The 21,539-nt window shown below is 48.0% G+C and overlaps 1 protein-coding gene across 4 annotated transcripts in view; it reads right to left on the bottom strand.

The window, feature by feature from the left end:
* The window catches only part of LOC115466422 (zinc finger protein 777-like), a 48,556-nt gene that overhangs the window by 13,259 nt on the left and 13,758 nt on the right, over positions 1 to 21,539 (bottom strand). For all 4 annotated transcript variants that reach the window (XM_030197636.1, XM_030197637.1, XM_030197638.1 and 1 more), the window contains exons 5-6: positions 20,460 to 20,573; positions 2,725 to 2,838 (exon numbers count right to left, since the gene is read on the bottom strand). In XM_030197636.1, coding sequence (XP_030053496.1) covers positions 2,725 to 2,838; positions 20,460 to 20,573 — 228 coding nt within the window. The remainder of the gene's footprint in view (positions 1 to 2,724; positions 2,839 to 20,459; positions 20,574 to 21,539) is intronic.

The raw sequence follows: 21,539 nt of genomic DNA, 5'->3' as shown, positions 1-21,539 counted from the left end.
AAAAAAAGTGCATATTTGCCTGAAAGATGATATATCCAGAAGGGTTAAGAAGAAAACCTGTAGCCTCGATCCACTGCTTACATGAAAGTGTGGCGCTGGGGGGGAGGGGGGAGGCAGAAGGGAAGGACCCAGTACCACTAAGTGTCATCCTAGCTGGGGGATGAGGGACTAGCCTAGGACTCACCAAATGTCATCCAGGCTCAGAATCCACCTTCAAGCAGAAAGGAGCACAGTTCAACCAATAATGACCCCCTGCTCAACTGTTACTCAGAGTAAACTGAGACAGAAGCTTACAATCCATATACCATCCGCTTGGAGACAGAGAACAATCTAAATGTTCTATGGTGCACAATACCCTTTAGGGGGTGATTCACTTGGTACTACTTTTTCTCTATCTCCTTCTGCTAGTAGATGGACATAACCCATTCGTCTGGACAGGACTGATATGAACGAAAAGGAAAAGAATTTTTGTACATCACAATCTTGTTAATTTCATAAATCAATATTGATTTTTAAATGTTTTTGTTAGTTCTTTTGCTAGTTTTATAGCTTTCCTTGGACTTACACAATAAGTGAATTCATATATAATAAAAAGAGTGAAGTGGACCGATGATTAAATTTGAGAGATCAAGAGAGTTTGATGAATGACATATACGCTCTCTCTCTCATGATGGTCCATAATAATTATAGAAAACAACTGTGTTGTTTTGATTATGAGAGAGAGCTTTGATGGTGGTTTATTTTAAAAGGAACATTGTTATATTTCCTTCCATTTCAGGGATGTGCTTATTTCCCTGCTGATTGCTAGGAACAAGTGAAACATGCAAAGTAGGCCATGGGATGGAATTAGCTAAAGGTGGAGAAGGAATTTCCATCATGAAGGTTTTTAACAGCAGGTTAGGAAAATGTCTGTCTGGAGTGAATCAGTTTCTGGAGAATGTCAAACAAGCAATCAAACTTTATAAGATAAGACACTTAAAAAAAATCCCACAAAACAACTCTTGACCTGTGTCCTTCAAATTATTGCCCTGTTTGTCCTTCAAATTGCATTCTCCCTCCAAGATATACTGTGGAGCTTCTCAGCAGCTCCTCTATGGATAATATTCAGCTGGTAGTGGTTAGCATTTTTTTTTTTTTAAACGCTGATCACTGCCATTACCAAACTTACGCCCAGATATTCAATGCCGGGCCACGTTCGGGTGCGGATAGCTGGTATTTAATCAGATTAGAGACATGCACAGGAACGGGGGTTACCAGGAATCCTGCAGGCCACATGGGGATCCCAGGAGATGGACGCAGGCCCTGCGGGGATTCCAGGGGATGGATGCAGGCCCTGCGGAAGTGTAGTGCCAGGCCATTCTAGCTATCCTTTCCTTGTGCCATGACAATTATAATAGAACTAAACATTAATGGATATGGTTGATAGCACTGAAACCCACATAAAGACTAAGAGGGGAAGCTATCAACATGGGCTACTGTTATTTTAGCACAGGGGTGGGTGGGAATGAGATTACTTGCAGGGATGGAAGAGATTCCAGGGGGATGGGTGAGAATGGGTTAGATTCTAGCGGGGACGGATGAAATTTCTGTCCCTGTGCAACTCTCTAAACCGGATATGGGCCGACATTAAGCTCTTAACTGGATAGTTAATAAACTTGATATACCGCTCTATTCAAAATAAAATCTAACAAAACAGAAAATAACTCCAAACATTTATAGGTCAGAAACCCACACAAAGAACATTCAACTTTCTCAGGCCAACCTCATGTCATCCAAAAGCTCTCTGGAAAAATACATTAACTTCGAAATTAAACTAGACAAAGACAAGACTGCTAGTCGTGCAGTTCTATTTGACTGGTTAATTTATCCGGTAAAGTGCTGACTCTGCCCCAGACTGCTCACACCATAGCTGATTTCAAGGTTTTTTGTCTCACAAGACATATGAGGAGAGATGGGGTGATATGATACAGACATTCAAATATTTGAAAGGCATTAATGTACAAGCAAATCTTTCCTAGAGACGGGAAGGTGGTAGATCTAGAGGACATGAATTGAGGTTACAAAGGGGGCCGACTCAGGAATAATTTCAGGAAGTATTTTTCACGGAGACGGGGGTAGATACCTGGAATGCCCTCCCACGGGTGGTGGTGGAGATAGAAACTTTAATGGAATTCAAAAATGTGTGGGATAAATACAAAGAAGGCGTGGACCCAAACAAGGTTGGCGGTGATCAGATGGCAACACCAGTAATTGAGGAAGCAAAGCCAGTGCTGGGCAGACTTCTATGGCCTGTGCCCTGATCATGGCTGGACAGACTCAGCTTCAGTAGCTGGAAAACAAGGCCAGTGCCAGGTAGACTTCTACGGTCTGTTCCTTGATCGCGGCTGCACAGATTTGGATGGGCTGTGGGGCTTCAATGACAACTTCAGAAGTTGGAGAAAAGACCAGTGCCGGGCAGACTTCTATGGTCTGTGCCCTGAAAATGGCAAGGACAAATTAAGATCGAGCATTACATCATACCTTAAGCTATGAGTTTGTCTTGTTGGGCAGACTGGATGCACTGTGCAGGTCTTTATCTGCTGTCATCTACTAAGTTATTACTGTTAGAGAAGATATTCAATGACATTATCCAGTAAGTGTTGCCTAATATTCGTGACTCACCTGAGATAGTAGCTCAGGGACCCTCCCTTCCATTTACCCCAAAGAGAGTCTTTTAGCTCTTACTTGCTGTGGGGGTATCATTGCTGTCCCCCTCCTCCAAGTCCTGTTGATCAATGCAGTAAGATTCATCCTCCTGCTTAATCCTTAGCAGCGGAGCAGACATGATGGTCGGGGGGTCTGTTTTTGAAGACATAAAGAGGATCCTTACACAGGTGGCCCAATTCTAACAGACAATAAAGGAAGGACTATGAAACTGAAGAATGCAGTTCAAGGAATTAAATCAGGCTTAAAGAAGTGGGGCATTTTCCATATGATGTCTAAATCCGATTTTGGACGTTTTGCTGAAACTGTCTAAAAATCAAATGACGAACATAGAGATTTTGAACAAGAAAAATGTCTATCTTTTTCTTTCGAAAATAGCCATTTCCTATTGTGCTCAGTGCATTTTTCTTTTGTGACTATTTTCAAAATAAAAACGTCCAAGGAAAAAAAGACACAAAAACAAGCATTGGGACGTATTTGGGGGGGGGGGGGGGGGCACCATTATTAGTAGGCATCCCAGCAGAGCAATACTTCACCCTAGGGAGCACTGCAGTGGACTTCACATAAAAGGTCCCAGGTACACATCTTACTGCAGCCAGAATTCTGAGCAACTGTGGAGCAGAATCTGCGCAAAATTCCCCAGTTGAGCAGAATTCAATACTTCTGTGCAGAATCTGCACTCTCTCCCGCCCAATGCTGTTGCTTGACCCCCATGCCTGTACCACCCATTCTCTACGAGCTCTCCCGCCCGACCCCCCCCCCCCCACCCGCTGCTGCCCAATGATGACGCCCAACCCCCCACCTGCCTACTTGAACACAGCACGCCCTGGTGGTCTAAGTGACCTCTTTGGGGGTAGGAAAGAACCCCACTCTTTGCTGCTGCCCTTTTTCAAAATAGCCACCGAGACGTCAAGTGGTAATCTCGTGAGACTACTGCTTGAAATCTCGGCAGCCATTTGGAAAATGCACAGTGACGGCACCAGTGAGAGAACAGCGGCAGCGGGCAGGAAAGAGTGGGGTTATTTTCTGCCCCGAAGAGGTTCTCCCGGTGCAGCTCCTCCCACATCACTGGTGATTAAGGGGTGGCTGGAGGAGGAGCTTTATAAAAAAAAGGGGAGATGCTGTGGGTTGACTGTATATAAAAAAAATAAAAATAAAAAAGGATGCTGTGAGAGGGGGCTGCAAAAAAAGGACCATGCAGTGAGGGAAGGAGGGGGCTGCAAAAGAAAAGGGGAATGCTATATGTGGGGGGAGGGACTGTAAAAGAAAAAAAGGGGGATGCTGTGTGTGACTAAAACAAAAGGGCTGCTGTGGGTGGGATGGGGCTGCAAAAAGTATTGGTAATATTGGTTAAATTATGCCAAATAAATTTACAGAATTTTGATTCTTTTTTTTGCACAGAATTCCGGTAGGATTAACATCTCACCATTACCCCCCTTATATTATATGGGGAGCTCTACAAAACCCACCGTACATCACCACAATAGCCTTTATATCTGCAGGTGTCACCTATATTTATTTTATTTATTTATTTGTAACGCTTATACCCCGCACTTTCCCACTCATTAGCAGGTTCAATGCGGCTTACATAGTAGATCAGGTTTACAAGTAGCATACAATGGTTACAACTGTAATATAATGAATAAAGAGGTGTTCGTTTAGATGTAGGTAGGTAAGATGGGCAAGGAAGGAGAATGGTAGAGGTAGGGGAGTGGGAGGAGGGTGTGTGGGAAAATTAGGTTCTTACCTTGGTAATTTTCTTTCCTTTAGTCACAGCAGATGAATCCATCAACTGATGGTTTGTATCTGCCTACCAGCAGGTGGAGATAGAGAACACTGAAGAACCACAGCGACCCTTGGACGGCTAGCCCCAACTGCCTTCAGTATTTGAAATTTCCAAAGCAGAGTGAATAAGAAAGGTAACATCACATAAACTTTCCTCACAGCGAACAAATGCCCCAGAACTGGAGCAATAACCATACAAAGGAGGGACGATCTCAACCTCCTGTAATAGAACAGCATGTAGAAATTCTGAGAACTGGTTTCCAACTTCTCCCAATGAGATATATATCTGCATGAAAGATCTGAACAAAAAACAAAGTCAGACAGGGAGGGATCATGGATTCATCTGCTGTGACTAAAGGAAAGAAAATTTCCAAGTTAAGAACCTAATTTTCCCTTCCTTGTCATCATCAGCAGATGAATCCATTAACTGATGAGATGTACCAAAGCATTCCCTGCTTAGGGTGGGAACAGGCCACTCCACGAGCAAGCACTTGTGCTCCAAAAATCGCAACCTGCTTCGCTGCAACATCCCGCCTGTAATGCTGGACAAATGAGAGCTGAGAAGCCCAAGTAGCCGCACTACAGATCTCTTGAAGAGAGACTGCACCCGTTTCAGCCCACGAGGAGGAAATCGCTCTCGTGGAATGCCTTAAACGCTTCAGGCGGAGACCGGCATGAAAGCAGATATGCAGAAAAGATGGACTTCCTTGAGCCAACTGGCTATAGTGGCCTTAGACGCCGGGCACCTGCGTCGAGGACCTGTCAACAATACAAAAAGGTGATCAGAAGTCCTGAAGTCATTAGACATCTGTAGATACTGCAACAGAGCCCTGCGGACATCCAAAAGATGTAATTGCCCAAAGGAGTCCGGGAAATCTTCCCTAGAAAAGAAAGGAAGAAAAATGGGCTGGTTCAGGTGAAATGCTGAAACCACTTTAGGCAGAAAGGAAGGCACCGTACGCACCGTTACTCCGGACTCCGAGAACTGTAGAAAAGGGTCCCGACAGGACAGCGCCTGCAGCTCAGACACGCGTCTAACCGATGTCATGGACACCAAAAAGACTGTCTTGAGAGTCACATCCTTCTCCGAAGCTCACATAAGCAGCTCAAAAGGCGAACACTGGAGATCCTTCAACACCAGCCCCAGGTTCCAGGCCGGAAAAGGCGACCGCACTGGAGGGCGGAGCCGCAGCACCCCTCTGAGAAATCGGGCAATGTCCGGATGAGCAGCAAGGGACAAGCCAGAGACTTTCCCTCGGTAGCATGCCAATGCTGCCACTTGAACCCGCAGGGAATTGTAAACTTTTTGTAAGCCATCCTGCACCGGCGAGACAGTAGCCCGCGTGGGAGTGATTGCCTTTGAAACACACCACGCCTCAAACTTGCGCCAGATCCAAGCATAAGCTGCGGAGGTGGACAGCTTGCGGGCCTGCAAGAGTGGAAATGACCTTGTTAGAGTAGCCCTTATCTCTCAATTGCGCCCTCTCAAGAGCCAGGCCGTAAAACCAAATCGGCAGGGATCCTCCATAGACACCAGACCTTGAACCAACAGGTTCGGCACCAGAGGCAAATGAAATGGAGCCTCCACCATCATCCGATGGAGATCCGCATACCACGGACGCCTTGGCCAGTCCGGAGCGATAAGAATCACCAATCCCCGGTGTAGTCGAATCTGAAGGAGGACTCGCCCTATCAAGGGCCAAGGAGGGAACACATACAGGAGGCCCGAGGGCCAGGGCTGAGCCAGTGCATCCAACCCCGCCAAGTGAGGAACTCTCCCTCTGCTGAAAAAGCAAGGGACTTTGGCGTTTGCACTTGACGCCATTAGATCCATTCCAGGTGTCCCCCATTTGGCACAAATCTGAAGAAAAACTTCTTCTGCCAGTTCCCATTCCGCCGGGTCGATTTGGTGCCTGCTGAGAAAATTGGCTTGCACGTTGCTCTGACCTGCAATGTGAGCTGCTGACAGAAGCTGCAGGTGGAGTGCGGCCCAGTGGCAAATCTAAGCAGCCTCCGCGGCCAGGGACCTGCACTGAGTGCTGCCCTGACGATTTATGTAGGCCACCGCTGTCGTATTGACTGACAGGACTCGGACCGCAAGACCCTTCAAAGTCTTTTGGAAGGCCATAAGAGCCTGAAATATCGCTCTCAGTTCCAAGCGATTGATGGACCACCCCGCTTCCACAGTTGTCCACTGACGCTGAGCATATCTTCCCTGGCAATGCGCTCCCCAGCCCAAAAGGCTGGCATCTGTTATCACCAGGCACCAAGAAGGAAGCGCAAGTGGCAATCCTTGGCGCAGCTTCCTGTCGGAGAGCCACCACTCCATACTGAGCCGGGCCACAGGGAGCCACATTAGTCTGCGTTGATATTCCTAGGAAATCAGAGACCATTGTTGAAGCAGGGCAATCTGCAGAGGCCTCATATGCGCTCTTGCCCATGGAACCACCTCCAAGGTGGCCGTCATTGACCCCCAGCAGCTGGACCACGTCCCAATCTCGCGGGCGAGGCATCCACAGGAGCAGACGGACCTGATTTTGAAGCTTGCACCGCCTTTGGTCGGGGAGAAAGACAAACCCCGAGGCTGTGTCGAACCGGACCCCCAAATACTCGAGAGACTGAGAAGGGGTCGGGTGACTTTTGGGTATATTGATCACCCAGCCTAGAGCCTGCAGGACTGTAACCACTCTGGCTGTGGCAAGACGACTTTTGGCTGCCGAATCCGGTCTGATGAGCCAGTCGTCGAGATAAGGGTGAACTCTGATACTCTCTCGCCTGAGACAGGCAGCTACGACCCCCATTACCTTGGAAAAGGTACGGGGAGCTGTGGCTAGGCCAAAAGGCAAGGCCCGAAACTGGAAATGTTGTCCCAACACCGCAACCCGGAGAAACCACTGATGCGGGGGCCAAATAGGAATGTGCAAATACGCTTCTTTTAGGTCCATAGACATGAGAAACTCTCCTGGCTGTACCGCCGCAATGACGGAGCGCAAGGTTTCCATGCGAAAGTGTCGTACTCTTAGGGCCTCGTTGACTCTTCGCAAGTCGAGGATCGGTCTGAAAGACCCGCCTTTTCGAGGCACGACAAAATTTGCAGCTGCAGCCGCGTTCGGCGGGAGGCACTGGGATCACCGCTCCAAGGTGCAGCAAGACTTGCAAGGTCTCCTCTACTGCTGCCCTTTTTACGACAGTGCCGCATCGGGACTCCACAAACATGTCTCTCATGGGGGCACCGAATTCCAGTCGGTAACCTTCCCTGATCAGGTCCAGGACCCACTGATGAGAGGTAATCTTGGTCCACTCCTCTAGAAAGAGGGAAAGCCGTCCTCCTTCTGCAGGAATCGAGGAGTGGACCAGCGTCCCATCATTGTGGAGGACGCCCCTGAACTCCAGGCCGAGACCCGGCCGCTGCGGAGCGTTTGTCCGAACGAAAGGAGTTCCTCGGCTGAAAACGGGCACGTTGAGAAAACCCAGCAGAGCGCCCTGGGCGATACCTACGAGCTTCACGGAAGCGAGGTCTAGAGGAGGAGGGAAACACAGAACCATTGGAAGAAGGCCTTGGCCTATCCTCAGGTAACCGCTGGGGCTTAGAGTCCCCTAGGTCTTTAACAATCTTCTCCAAGTCCTCTCCAAATAACAGGAGGCCCTGAAAGGGTAACCTCACCAGCCTTTGCTTAGAGGCCATGTCAGCTGCCCAATGCCGTAGCCAAAGAAGGCGGCGGGCAGAAACCGCCAGAGACATCTGTTTAGCCGAAGCTCTGACCAGATCATAAAGGACGTCAGCCAAAAATGACAGGGCCGACTCCATCCGTGGGGCAACCTCAGAGAGGGACCCCGCACCATCCGCGGGCTGTTCCACCACCTGTTGTAACCAGGAAAGACATGCCCGGATGCACAGGAACTGCAAATAGATGCCCTTAAGGCAAGGCCCACAATTTCAAAGGACCGCTTACAGTGCGGATTCCAGCCGCCGGTCCTGCATGTCTTTCAAAGCAATCCCTCCCTCTACTGGGAGAGTGGTCTTTTTAGTCACCGCCGTGACCAATGCATCCACTTTAGGCATCCCCAAAGGGGCCAAATGCTCCTCACTCAGAGGGTAAAGCTGACCCATAGCCCTGGCCACTTTCAAAGGCCCATCGGGGTCAGACCATTGAGCTGAAATAAGCTCTTGGATGGAGTCATGCACAGGAAAGGCCCAAGTAGGCTTCTTAGTACTCGCCATCCTAAGATTAACAGAAGAGGCATCGCCCTCAGCAGGATCATCAATCGAGAGGGCCTGCAAGGCGTCAGTAATAAGAGCTGGCAGCTCGTTGCGGTGGAAAATCCGAACCGCATTGGGATCATCCGAATCCAGTGGCAAACAGGCACCCTCATCCGGATCATCCGTCCATGAGGGCCTGCCAGATCCCTCAGACTCCCCACAGCCTGACCACTTGGGGGGGGGGGGGGGGGGAGAGGAGGTGTGCCACTTTCAGACGGGGAATTTACCCCGTCTACATTTAGCGTCCTTCCAACGCTCGGGGGAAGAAATAACCTCTGTAGCCAGCCCTGGGCCATCAACACCCGGAGGGGATCCAGAATGCAACACAGTGTCAGACACCTGCAGCAGAGCTCTTTTCAGCATGAAGGCTTTATGCATTAAAAGCACAAACTCAGGGGAGAAAAACTCACCCTGACCCTCCGCCTCCGAATTAGGAGATCCTCTGGCAGCCTCTAAACGAGGCGTCCCCCTACACTCAGACTCCTCTGCAACCGCGAGGGTCGAGACATGCGGCACTTCCAAAATGGCGCCCGCTGCCAGCTCCATCGAGCAGGAGGAATCATCGCTCGGCATGCTCGTACTAGCGCGAGCGTCTAAGGAGCACGTTTTATACAGCCCCACTACTGATCTGCGCTTACCACAACGGGAGCAGCGCTTAACTCCCTCAGCAGCCATCGCCCGACTGGACGGAAATATAGCAATAAAATGGCAGCTTCGCGCCAAAACTTACCCCGTTCGGAACGGTGTCCGCGGGACCTCCCCGGAGGAGCTGGGCACCACTCTCACCTCAGAAGACTGAGTCAACGAGCTCCGGTCAAGCTGCACATAACCAGAATCTCTGGAAAAAGCTTCAGAAATAGCAACGCTGTACAAGCGCACACTTTTTTTTTTTTTTTTAATGCTATGAGGCAGCAACAGAGGGACTCCGGGAGGAGGGGGGAATGGGTAAGGCATGGAAAGGGCGAACCTATATGCCTTTAAAGTGGGCACCACCAGCCACAACACCCCTGCTCAACTGGCAAAGCACAGGAGCCACCCCAGGCAGAAATCCAGGAGCTGATCAAGCTACATCCACACCTGCTGGGAGATAGAGAAATACTGAAGGCAGTTGGGGCTAGCCGTCCAAGGGTCACTGTAGTTCTTCAGGGTTCATTATCTCCATCTGCTGGTAGGCGGATACAACCCATCAGTTAATGGACACATCTGCTGCTGATGACAAGGAATATGGGATTAGCGTGTTGTTTAATATGGGAGAATGAATAAGGAGAGGTAGGAAGAGGGATGTAATTAGAAAGGATAAATAGGGGAGCATATGTCTTCATAGTCTGATCCGGGTAGCGCAGAAGGACTCATAGTTTAAGTCAGGTCATTTGTGTAGGCTTGCTTGAAGAGATATATGTGGGTACAGTAGGTTTTTGGTGGGTTTTGGAGGGCTCACACTTTCACAAGTGTAACAGAGTGAGATATGGGCCTGGGAGTAGAGTAGCAGCCTAGTGGTTAGTGCAGTGGAAAGCACTCACAGACCAAACACACAAACTACCAGGATTCTTAGCCAGTCCAGACAAGCAGAGTCAATAAAAAAAAAGGTTTATTGCGAAATACTTTAATGAGAAAATCATTAAATTACGACTCATGATACCTGTCAATACTGCTGACTACGCGAAACTCCTTGATTGTCTAGACCCAAACCCTGGTGAACACCCAGCGGACAGAATATGGACCAACTTCGACACAGTAACGGACGATACCACCTCCCAAATGCTCAAAAGGTTCGCTAAGTCCCATTGCAAATTAGACATAAGCCCTAACAACCTTATTAAATCTGCCCCTCAACAATTCATATCAGACCTCACGACACACATGAACTATATGCTACAAAACGGAATCTTCCCAAAGGATAAAGGAAAGATTCTACTCACACCTATACCTAAAGACGCAAAGAAAAGTACAAGTGACCTAACCAACTACCGCCCGGTAGCATCTATTCCTCTGACAACCAAACTAACGGAAGGTATGGTGACCAAACAACTTACCAACTACTTAAATAAATTCTCAATGCTTCACGACTCCCAATCAGGATTTCGGTCTAACCACAGCACTGAAACAGTACTAGTTACTCTCCTGACTAAATTTAAACAAACGATCGCAACTGGTAATAACATACTTCTACAATTTGACATGTCCAGTGCTTTCGACATGGTTGACCATGGAATACTACTGCACATCCTAGAATACTTCGGAATCGGAGGAAATGTTCTCAATTGGTTTAAAGGCTTCCTGACAGCAAGATCATACCAAGTGATATCTAACTCGACTACATCAACCACATGGATACCTGAATGTGGAGTCCCTCAAGAATCCCCCCTCTCGCCGACTCTCTTCAATCTAATGACACCCTTGGCCAAATTATTATCCAATCAATACCTCAATCCATTCATATACGCAGATGACGTAACGATTTATATCCCGTTCCAACATGATTTAAAGGAAATTACCAATGACATTATTCAAAGTTTCCATATCATGCATTCCTGGGCAGATGCATTTCAGCTGAAACTTAATGCAGAAAAAACACAATGTCTTATACTAACCTCACAACACAATACGAGCAAATTCACCACCATAAACACACCAGACTTGTCCCTTCCGGTTTCAGACACCCTGAAAATTCTTGGAATCACCATTGATCAAAATCTTACACTTGAAAATCATGCGTAAAATACAACCAAGAAGATGTTCTATTCGATGTGGAAACTAAAAAGAATAAGACCTTTCTTCCCAAGGACCATCTTTCTCAACCTGGTACAATCACTAGTGCTCAGTCACCTAGATTACTGCAATGCACTCTACGCTGGCTGCAAAGAGCAAATCATCAAGAAACTTCAAACTGCCCAGAACACTGCAGCCAGACTCATTTTTGGAAAAACAAAATACGAAAGTGCTAAACCCTTAAGGGAACAGTTACACTGGCTGCCACTTAAAGAATGTATCGCGTTCAAGGTATGCTCACTAGTTCATAAAATCATACACGGAGATGCCCCAGCCTACATGTCAGACCTAGTAGACTTGCCACCCAGGAACGCTAAAAGATCATCCCGCACATTCCTTAACCTTCACTTCCCCAGCTGTAAAGGTCTAAAATACAAACTAACGCATGCGTCAAACTTTTCTTACCTGAGCACACAGTTATGGAATGCATTGCCGCTCAACTTAAAAACTATTTATGAACTAACTAATTTTCGTAAAGCGCTGAAGATCTACCTCTTCAACAAGGCATACCACAATGATCAGCAAGTGCAAATGTAACAAACCTCCACTTTACCTATAATCAGAACTGTTTCTCTCTTATATCTGCTTAATTACTTAATTCAATTGTTAAAGGTGAAATTAGGCCTTACCTGCTAATTTTCTTTCCTCTAGACCCTCCAGACCGGTCAAGACGCTTGGGTTATGCACACCTACCAGCAGAGGGAGACTGAGAACACTAACTTTAAACTGTGTACATCTATAGTCAGTATATGCTTAGCAAAGCAGAGAAAAAACAAACTCCTGGAACAGTAACTCTGAAACTAGAAACCCCTGTACCTGGAAAACCCATTGCTAAACACCAACAGTGTGCTTGAACAGACGAAACGCCAAGGCGTCCCGCTCTGTAGAACATGAAAGTCAAAGAAAATCTCTCCAACCATACTACACATTCAAAGAATAGTCATAGCAGAACACAGCTCAAAATTACTTCTGATAATAGACAGGGCGGGCTCTTGTTCGGCCTGGAGGGTCTAGAGGAAAGAAAATTAGCAGGTAAGGCCTAATTTCACCTTCCTCAGCAACCCTCCAGACCGGTCAAGATGCTTGGGAAGTACCAAAGCAGTAAGACCCACGGAAAGCAGAAGACAACACCGCCGCTCCAAACCGAGCATCCTCTTTTGCCTGAACATCAATTCTATAATGCTTCACAAAGGAATGAATGGACGACCATGCCGCTGCCTTACAAATGTCCTGCGGAAGGATAAAACTACTTTCCGCCCAGGAAGCGGCTACCCCCCTAGTAGAGTGTGCCTTAAGTAACGAGGGCACTGACCGATGCTTCAACAAATACGCTGAAGCAATAGTCTCCTTCAACCATCTAGCCAGAGATGCCTTAGAGGCCGCTTCACCTTTCTTGGGACCTCCAAACAAAATGAACAACCTATCCGACATCCGAAACTCCTGCGTTCTGCTCAAGTACGCCCGCAAAATGCGGCGAACATCCAACTTAGCCAAACGACGTTCAGCGCGATCACTGGAACGATCCCCCAACACTGGCAACAAAATCACCTGATTTACATGAAAGGAGGGTACCACCTTAGGCACAAAAGAAGGCACTGTCCGTAAAGTCACTTTGTCTTTAGCAAAGGACAGAAAAGGCTCCCTACAAGACAAAGCCTGCAGTTCTGAAATTCTACGCGCCGAAGCAATGGCTACCAGAAAAACCGTCTTCAAAGTAAGATCTTTACATGTGATGGACGCCAACGGTTCAAACGGAGGTCCAACCAGAGCCTCCAAGACCAAATTCAAATCCCAAGGCAGAACCATCGGACGACGAGGCGGCCAAAGCAACTTTACTGCCTTCAAGAACCACCCCACGTCCGGCGAAGCCGCCAAGGAAACTCCCCGAATCTTGCCTCTGAAACACGACAAAGCTGAAACTTGTACCTTCAGAGGAGAGAGAGAGAGACCCCTGTCTAGACCGTCCTGCAGAAACTCCAAAACTTCCGCTATCGAAACACGCAGAGGAACATACTCCTGCTCCTGACACCAGTTCTCGAAAATGCGCCACACCCGCACATAAGCCAAAGAAGTGGACTTCTTACGAGACTGCAACATAGTGTCAATCACCCTGGCCGAAAAACCTTTCTTCCTTAATCTGTGCCTCTCAAGAGCCAAGCCGTAAGCGAGAATGGAGAGGGGTCGGCCATCTCGATCGGCCCCTGCACCAATCTCACCCCGGGCCCCAACAGAATCGGATCCTGCACTAGCAACCGAATCAGATCTCCGTACCACGGATGCCGAGGCCAATTGGGCGCTATCAGAATCACTAGCCCGGCATGGCGCCCGATCCGCTGCACCACGCAGCCCACCAGTGGCCACGGCGGAAACACGTAGCGCAACTGCTGAGACAGCCACGGAAGGACCAACGCGTCGATGCCCTCGGCCCGAGGATCCCTTCGACGACTGAAGAATCGAGGGACCTGAGCATTGTCGGCCGACGCCATGAGATCCACCACCGGCCGACCCCACTCCGACACCAGCCGATCGAAAACTGAGGGATGGAGAGACCACTCTCCGGGATCTAACGTGTGCCTGCTCAGAAAATCCGCGCTCACGTTGTCCACCCCTACGTGTCCCGCCGAGAGACCCTGCAGATGAGCTTCGGCCCACAACATCTACTCTGCCGCCTCTACAGCTAACGTTTGGCTCTTCGTTCCTCCCTGCCGATTGACATATGCGACGGCCGTGGCATTGTCAGAAAGAACCCTGACTGCCTTGCCTTCTAGAAGACTCTGAAAGGACCGAAGAGCCAACCGAATCGCTTGCGTCTCCAGACGATTGATGGACCAACACTTCCTCCGATGTCCAACGTCCCTGGGCTACCTGACCCAGACAATGCGCCCCCCAGCCTGACAGACTCACATCCGTGGTCAGCACCACCCAATTTGGAGGGTTCAGCGGCATGCCCTTTGCTACATTCGGAGAGTGGCTGTGACGGGTAACTCCCGACAGAGGGCCTGCTCCTCCAGACACTGGGACTGAGGGGACCAACGAGCCAACAAAGCTCTCTGTAACTGTCTCATATGGGCCCGGGCCCAAGGAACCACCTCTATTGCTGCCGCCATCAGACCCAACACCTGAAGATACGCCCGAGCCGAAGGTGCCCTCTGCGCTCGGAGCTGACGGATCTGTTCCTGCAACTTGGAGATGCGAGGAGCAGTCAAAAACACCCGGCCTTTCTTCGTGTCGAAAAGAACTCCCAGATATTCCAAGGACTGCGACGGTACCAGGTGACTCTTGGCCAGATTGACAACCCAACCCAGCGATTGCAGAAAGGTCACCACACAGCCGGTGACCTCCTCGCTCTCCGACCTTGATTTGGCTCGAATCAACCAGTCGTCCAGATAAGGATGAACCAAAATGCCCTGCAAACGCAACGCTGCCGCCACAACCACCATCACCTTGGAAAAAGTGCGAGGAGCTGTGGCCAGACCGAACAGAAGCGCACAAAACTGAAAATGTCTCCCTAACACCATAAAGCGAAGAAAATGCTGGTGCGCCTCTAGAATGGGAATGTGCAAGTAAGCCTCTGTCAGGTCTAAGGAAGTCAGAAACTCTCCTTCCTGCACCGCTACAATGACTGAGCATAACGTCTCCATCCGAAAGGAAGGAACCTTTAGAGCTGCATTGACCTTCTTGAGATCTAAAATGGGCCAAAAGGAACCCTCCTCTTTCTTGGGGACCACGAAGTAAATGGAACAACCACCCGTTCCTCTTTCTCCTGGAGGTACAGGCACTACCGCTCCTAAATTGATCAGACGTGACAGAGTATCTCGCACTGCTCTCGCCTTGCTTCTTGAATGACAGGGAGACACGAGGAAGAAATCGGACAGAGGACTGTCGAACTCTAGCGCGTACCCGTCTCGCACTACCTGCAGCACCCACTGATCTGACGTGATCTGGACCCACCTCTGGTAAAACAAGCGTAAGCGAGCCCCCACGCGAACCAGAGGCTGGGTCCCCAAACCATCATTGAGACACACGGGACGTGCCGGTCGCACCTGAAGAGGAACCTCGCCCCCCACGACGGCCACCTCGAAAGGACTGGGTTCTCTGGGAAAATCCGACCCCTAGTCCCCCCAGAAGACCTACCGGGTCGATACCGCCGAGCCTCCTGAAACTGGCCACGCACCGCAGCCCCCTTAGAAGCCTTAGGACGAAGCTCTGGGAGCCGAGGGACCTTAGCATCACCAAGACCCTTCACCAACTTATCCAATTCCTCCCCGAAAAGCAAAGAACCTTTAAAGGGTAGGGAACAAAGTTTTGCTTTGGACGCGGCATCAGCAACCCAGCCCCGCAACCACAGGGCCCGCCGAGCCGCCACCGCAAAGGTCATGTTCTTAGCAGATGCCTGCAATAAATCGTACAGTGCATCTGCCAAGAAAGACGACCCCATCTCCAACTTAGCCAAATCTTGCACCAAAGAAGCCCTATCAGCCTGCGGGCTATCTAGGAGCCTCTCAGCCCAGCGAAAACACGTCCGAGCCACCAGACCTCCACAAACAGACGCTTGCAACGCCAAAGCAGAAAGATCAAAACTCCGCTTCAGGAAGGTCTCCAATTTCCTATCCTGGGGGTCCCACAACGCAGCCCCCCCATCCACTGAAATAGCAGTAGCCTTAGTCACTGTAATCACCACGGCATCCACAGTCGGAGGCTTGAGAGAATCTCTATCCTCCTAAGGAAGAGGATAGAGCTTAGCCATAGCCTGAGCCACTTTACACTGAGCCTCCGGTGAGTGCCACTCCTATGTGATCATGTCTCTCAGGTCTGCGTTCATAGGAAATGAGCGAGAGACCCGCCTGATCCCCTTAACCAAAGGATCCACCTGCTTCCCATCCCCTAAGGGAACTGCCGCAGGATCAAACTTTAAAGTGGCCGACACCTGCTCAATGAGCTCAGATAGCTCATCCCTGCGGAAAATCCTAACCACCAAAGGGCCCTCACCTGGCAAAGCCATATCCCTATCCTGGCCTGCAACAGACCCTTCCTCTTCCTCCAGAGGGCTAAAATCACCCTCAGAATCCGGAGGAGAAAAAATCGCTACATCTTCCGACCACTCCACACGTGGTCTTTTAGCGATAGCCCCCTCCCCCCCCAGACTAAGGGGCTCCGCACACGACGGCCCCACCTTCCAAGCCTGGAACAAACTCCAAACGAACTCCAGAGGAAAACCCACACTGCCAGAGGTCTCCCCCCCAGGTTGACTCGAAATCGGGAGTCCCTGAGGCCCCATGACTGGCTCAGCGCCTACCGGACCCGAATCCAAAATGGCGGTGGTTCCCGCCAAAATCGGGACCGCTGATGAAACACCAGCCCGAGACGCACCAACCTCCTGCGAGCCAGCCGAGGGGACCTCCGCCGCCAACACCGGCGGCACGAGAGATTGGGGCTTGGGCTCCCCACAAAACCGGCAGGGCCCGCCGACCGCGTCTACACCCCGACGCGCACACAGCCGGCAACGAAGTAACTTCCCCGACATGCTCAAAGAAGAACAGCTGATTAAAACAACAAACCGGCGAAAATAATGCAAAGACACTCACCAGCGCCTAAAAAAGATCTCAAGCTCTCCCAGACCAGCTGAACAGCTCCGGAACCACCGGAGTGCAGCTCCTGCAGCTCTCTTCACCAGCTGTACTCTTTACTTTTTTTTTTTTTTTTTCAATTAACTTTATTTGAGCCTTGCTACTGCAAACTATTCAGCACTCAAGACTGCAGGATTAACACTGCAGCCGAGGCACAAAGCTGCTCACAAAAGGGAGAGCCAGTCAGGGGGAGGGACCCGGCCACCCGGGTGTGACACCCCAAAGGGGACAATGGTGAGTCCCACCGGACCCACCAACCCCTCGCACACCACAGAATTCCAGGCACAGGGATTGACTACTGTTCCCTAGGAAAAACAAAAAACAAACTAATCTCTCAACAAGGATCTAAATCCCCCCAGATCGGACAAGCTGCACAGGCTGCACGTCTGCCCTCTGCTGAGACTGAGAAAATACTTACTATAGATGGCTAGGCACAGGTTAGATGTACACAGTTTAAAGTTAGTGTTCTCAGTCTCCCTCTGCTGGAAGGCGTGCATAACCCAAGCGTCTTGACCGGTCTGGAGGGTTGCTGAGGAATTTCTATTATGTCATCCATGTACTCTATGTAACGCCAATTGTTATCCTCCACTCTATTATCTACCAATAACGATATATTGTAAGCCACATTGAGCCTCCAAATAGGTGGGAAAATGTGGGATACAAATGCAACAAATAAATAAATAATATTGAACAGTGAACTATAAACACAGATGGCAATTAACAGGCAAATAGGTAACTGAATAAGGATCAATTATAAAACTATCTAAACATTTTACCACTACCTGGATAGTGCCTGGGAAGTGACAAAAAATGGGTGTGGTACTACACATGCAGTACAGCAAAACAAATAGTAATCCACAAAAGATGAAACTTTTAATGTAACAATATAAAGAAACAAACTTCCACAAAAAGAAGGGGAAGGAAAGGCTCAAAACACACAATTTTTAAAGAGCTAAAGCAGTGAAAAAGACCTTACTTTATCATCGGCAAAAACCTTCCCACGTGAAGAGTAACTACATTCAAAATGCACAATACACAAAGTAATGACTTATCTCAAGACGAATATGTAGTGCTCAAAACGCATCTGGTGGAAATCTTAAGATGCAGAAATGCCCCCGGGCCAACTCTGACCAGCGTTTCGTGAAATACATTTCATAAAATATTCTTATAATTCACATGCTGAAAATGCACCATTTTGCCACAAAAGCCTTGAATCTAACAGATCTAGCCTTGAATATAACACGTTTTGACAGTCCCAAAGCACTCTGAGAAAAACTGCATTGGCTACCAATCAAAGAACGTATCAATTTCAAAATCTGCACAACTGTCCATAAAATTATCTATGGCAAGGCACCGGGATACATGACAGACCTTATCAACCTGCCAACCAGAAACACCACAAAATCTGCATGATCATACCTAAACCTCCACTACCCAAACAGCAAAGGACTCAAATACAAATCCACCTATGCATCCAGCTTTTCCTACCTAAGCGCACAACTATGGAACGCATTACCAAAAGCAATAAAAACTATGCTCGACCACCTAAATTTTCGGAAAGCACTAAAGACAGACCTGTTCAGAAGAGCATACCCCACCGACCCAACAAAAAAATACCTGGACACTTGTGACACAATGTAACCAAAAACCGTAATGGACATTACTGGACTCTTCTTCCCCCTTTCCCTCCCTAAGTTTCCCCCAATTGTACCTACCATACAGGTACCTCATTCTACCACAATATCACTTTGAGGCATATTTTCAAAGCACTTAGCCTTCCAAAGTTCCATAGGTTTCTATGGAACTTTGGAAGACTAAGTGCTTTGAAGATATACCTCTTTGTATTCATTCATACTATGTATTTGTTCAGACCGGAATCGGCTAACACCGTTAACGGTTATATGTAAGCCACATTGAGCTTGAAAAGGTGGGAAAATGTGGGATACAAATATAATAATAATAATCTAATCGTAGGAATAGCTAGCAACAATTGATTCCTGCTCCTAGTAATCCCTATAGAGCATAAACTGACAGCTAGCGAACTCTTGCTAACCACAGGGCTGCAGTTCTCTTTTCCTCTGCCTTGCAGTAGTTATTTCTCCTCCGTCTGCCATGGAAGTGTGGTGGCTTTTCTCTTTTTCTGCCACATGAAAAAACAAGGATACTGCAGCTCTGCAGCTATTCCTGTTCACATCATCAAGCCTTTAACGATGACAGCAACAAGAGAATCACAAAGCTGTGGAGAGGTAGGCTAATAAACCAATTTTTAAAATGTTATTTTTCATTGGAAAGTTTTCAAATAATATATTTCCAAACTAAATAATGTACACGAAAAAAGGAAAATTTACGAAAAATTAAAGTGAGACAAAATCCAACCATCCCAAATCACAGGAAGAAACAGTTCCAATTTCAAGAAATACAAAGGTAATCAATAGTCAAAAATCAAACTACATTCTTTTTAGGATGGGCTGGAAAGATTCAAGGGTCCTTTGGTCCAATTTCGATCCACTCCTACGTTTAGCCCTTTATAAGACACTTCCAAATAATGCTTCTGAATAAATCAAATATGACGATTTGCCAAGCCATACCGGTAGACTTATCAAAAGCCAGTCAAAATCAATCTGAAGCAAATAGATATCTCCTATATAATAATTTGTCAATCTGCATCCCTGGATGGCTGGTTGCCTGGGTTCGTAACCATATGCAAATGAGGTATACGTAATGGGCTCGCCTCCAGCCTTCCCTCTCAATGTCCCACCCTTGCGAAAAGAAAAACTTACGTCGCAGGAGGGCGGGACACTGAGAGAGAAAGAAAAAGAAGGCTAGAGGTGAGCAGATTCTGCCGCTTTCACTGACGCCGCTGCGACTTCAGGTAAAATACAAGTTTTAAAGGAAGGGCGGCAGGAAGGAAAGGAGGGCTGTTGTGGGAGAAGAGGGCGGGCAGGTGAGGGCTGTGGTTGAACTGGAACTCAGGTGCTTAAAAGGGGGGCAGGTGGAGGCTGGGGCGAGTCACTGGCCATGAAGGGCAGGGAAGAATCGCTGGACATGGAGGGGAGGGGAGAGATGAGAAATCGCTTAGACAACAGCTTCCTAGGGCCCTTTTCATTTTTGCGGAAACGGGCTTTTTTTTGCTTGTAATTAAAATAATTTCTCACTTGTATATTCTAGCAGACAGAGCTATGGGTTGCCCATAGTCTATTATAGACTGGTTTATCTTGAGCCATTTCAAGTGGGTTATCATGCACTCGACAAGAAGAGGAATCGCAGCTCCCCGTTCCCAATATTCAGCAAGCTGTAGGATCCTTTCAACTTACCTGTGCTGGAGTCATCAATTTGATCCTGCCCCTCTGGACCTTTAAGACGCCGGCGATGAGACGCTCTTTCTTCCTTAACCCTTATTAAAATGTCAGGATGGATCACTGGGTTGCCTTGTTAAAGAAAAGAAAATGGTCGCAAGAAAATGAACAGGAAGTGGTTGAGGAACTAGATGTTCTAGTGTAGAATACACTCTTCTTGACTTGATTTTCCTAATGTGGACTCCATCCCTTCTCTATTCCAGTGGTTGTCAACCCAGTCCTCAGGACACACCCTTCCAGTCTGGCTTTCAAGATATCCACTATGAATATACATGGAATAAATTTGCATACACTACCTTATTACTGTTTATTGCAAAAGAACTTACATTCCACATTATCTCATAAATTCTAAGCGGATTACAAAAATTTACGTAATTCAAAAAAGTAGGCAAAAATAACAAAAGACAGAAAACAAACATCATATAAATAAAAAAGTATCCCATACACATTATTGTGGATACCCTGAAAACCTGACTAGCTAAGGACTAGGTTGAGAACCACTGCTCTGAGAGCAGGAAGCTCACCTCCAAGCATCTTGAACATATATATGCTGCCCTGTGCAACTAAAGGCTTGCTGTTTAGCAAAAAAGTTCCAGAGTGAAGCAGATATCATAGCCCCCACCCTGCTTTCTCTGCCAAGCCATACTTTTCCTTCTGTGGATGGGTTGCTATCCAAGGACACCCATTCCTCCTCTTCTTATTCTGTTTCATCCATTCTTTCTTTCTGGGTGTAAAAATGGATAATTTCTATTCTATCCCTCAGGTACCATGGTGCAAGCAGATAACTTTACAAAGGTGGCTCTCTCTTAACCCAGTGGTTCTTGACCAGTGTGCCCCCAAGAGATGGGAGGTGTGCCACCAAAACTATCTGTGACTGTGCGCTAGAAACAAGAGTCAGGTAATTGGAATCCCCGTAACTGCTCCCTTCTGCTTCCCTACTACCCCCAATGATAACAGCATCAACCCTAACTGGAAATGCTGCAGGTCTGCTGTCCGTAGGTTCTGTCTGCTACGTAGTTTGTGAGTATTTTCAGGGTT

This window comes from Microcaecilia unicolor, chromosome 3 (genome assembly GCF_901765095.1).
Source record: "Microcaecilia unicolor chromosome 3, aMicUni1.1, whole genome shotgun sequence".
Classification (NCBI taxonomy): domain Eukaryota; kingdom Metazoa; phylum Chordata; class Amphibia; order Gymnophiona; family Siphonopidae; genus Microcaecilia; species Microcaecilia unicolor.
The sequence above is the reverse complement of the archived record's forward strand: the minus strand, read 5'-3'. Positions and strand labels throughout refer to the sequence as shown.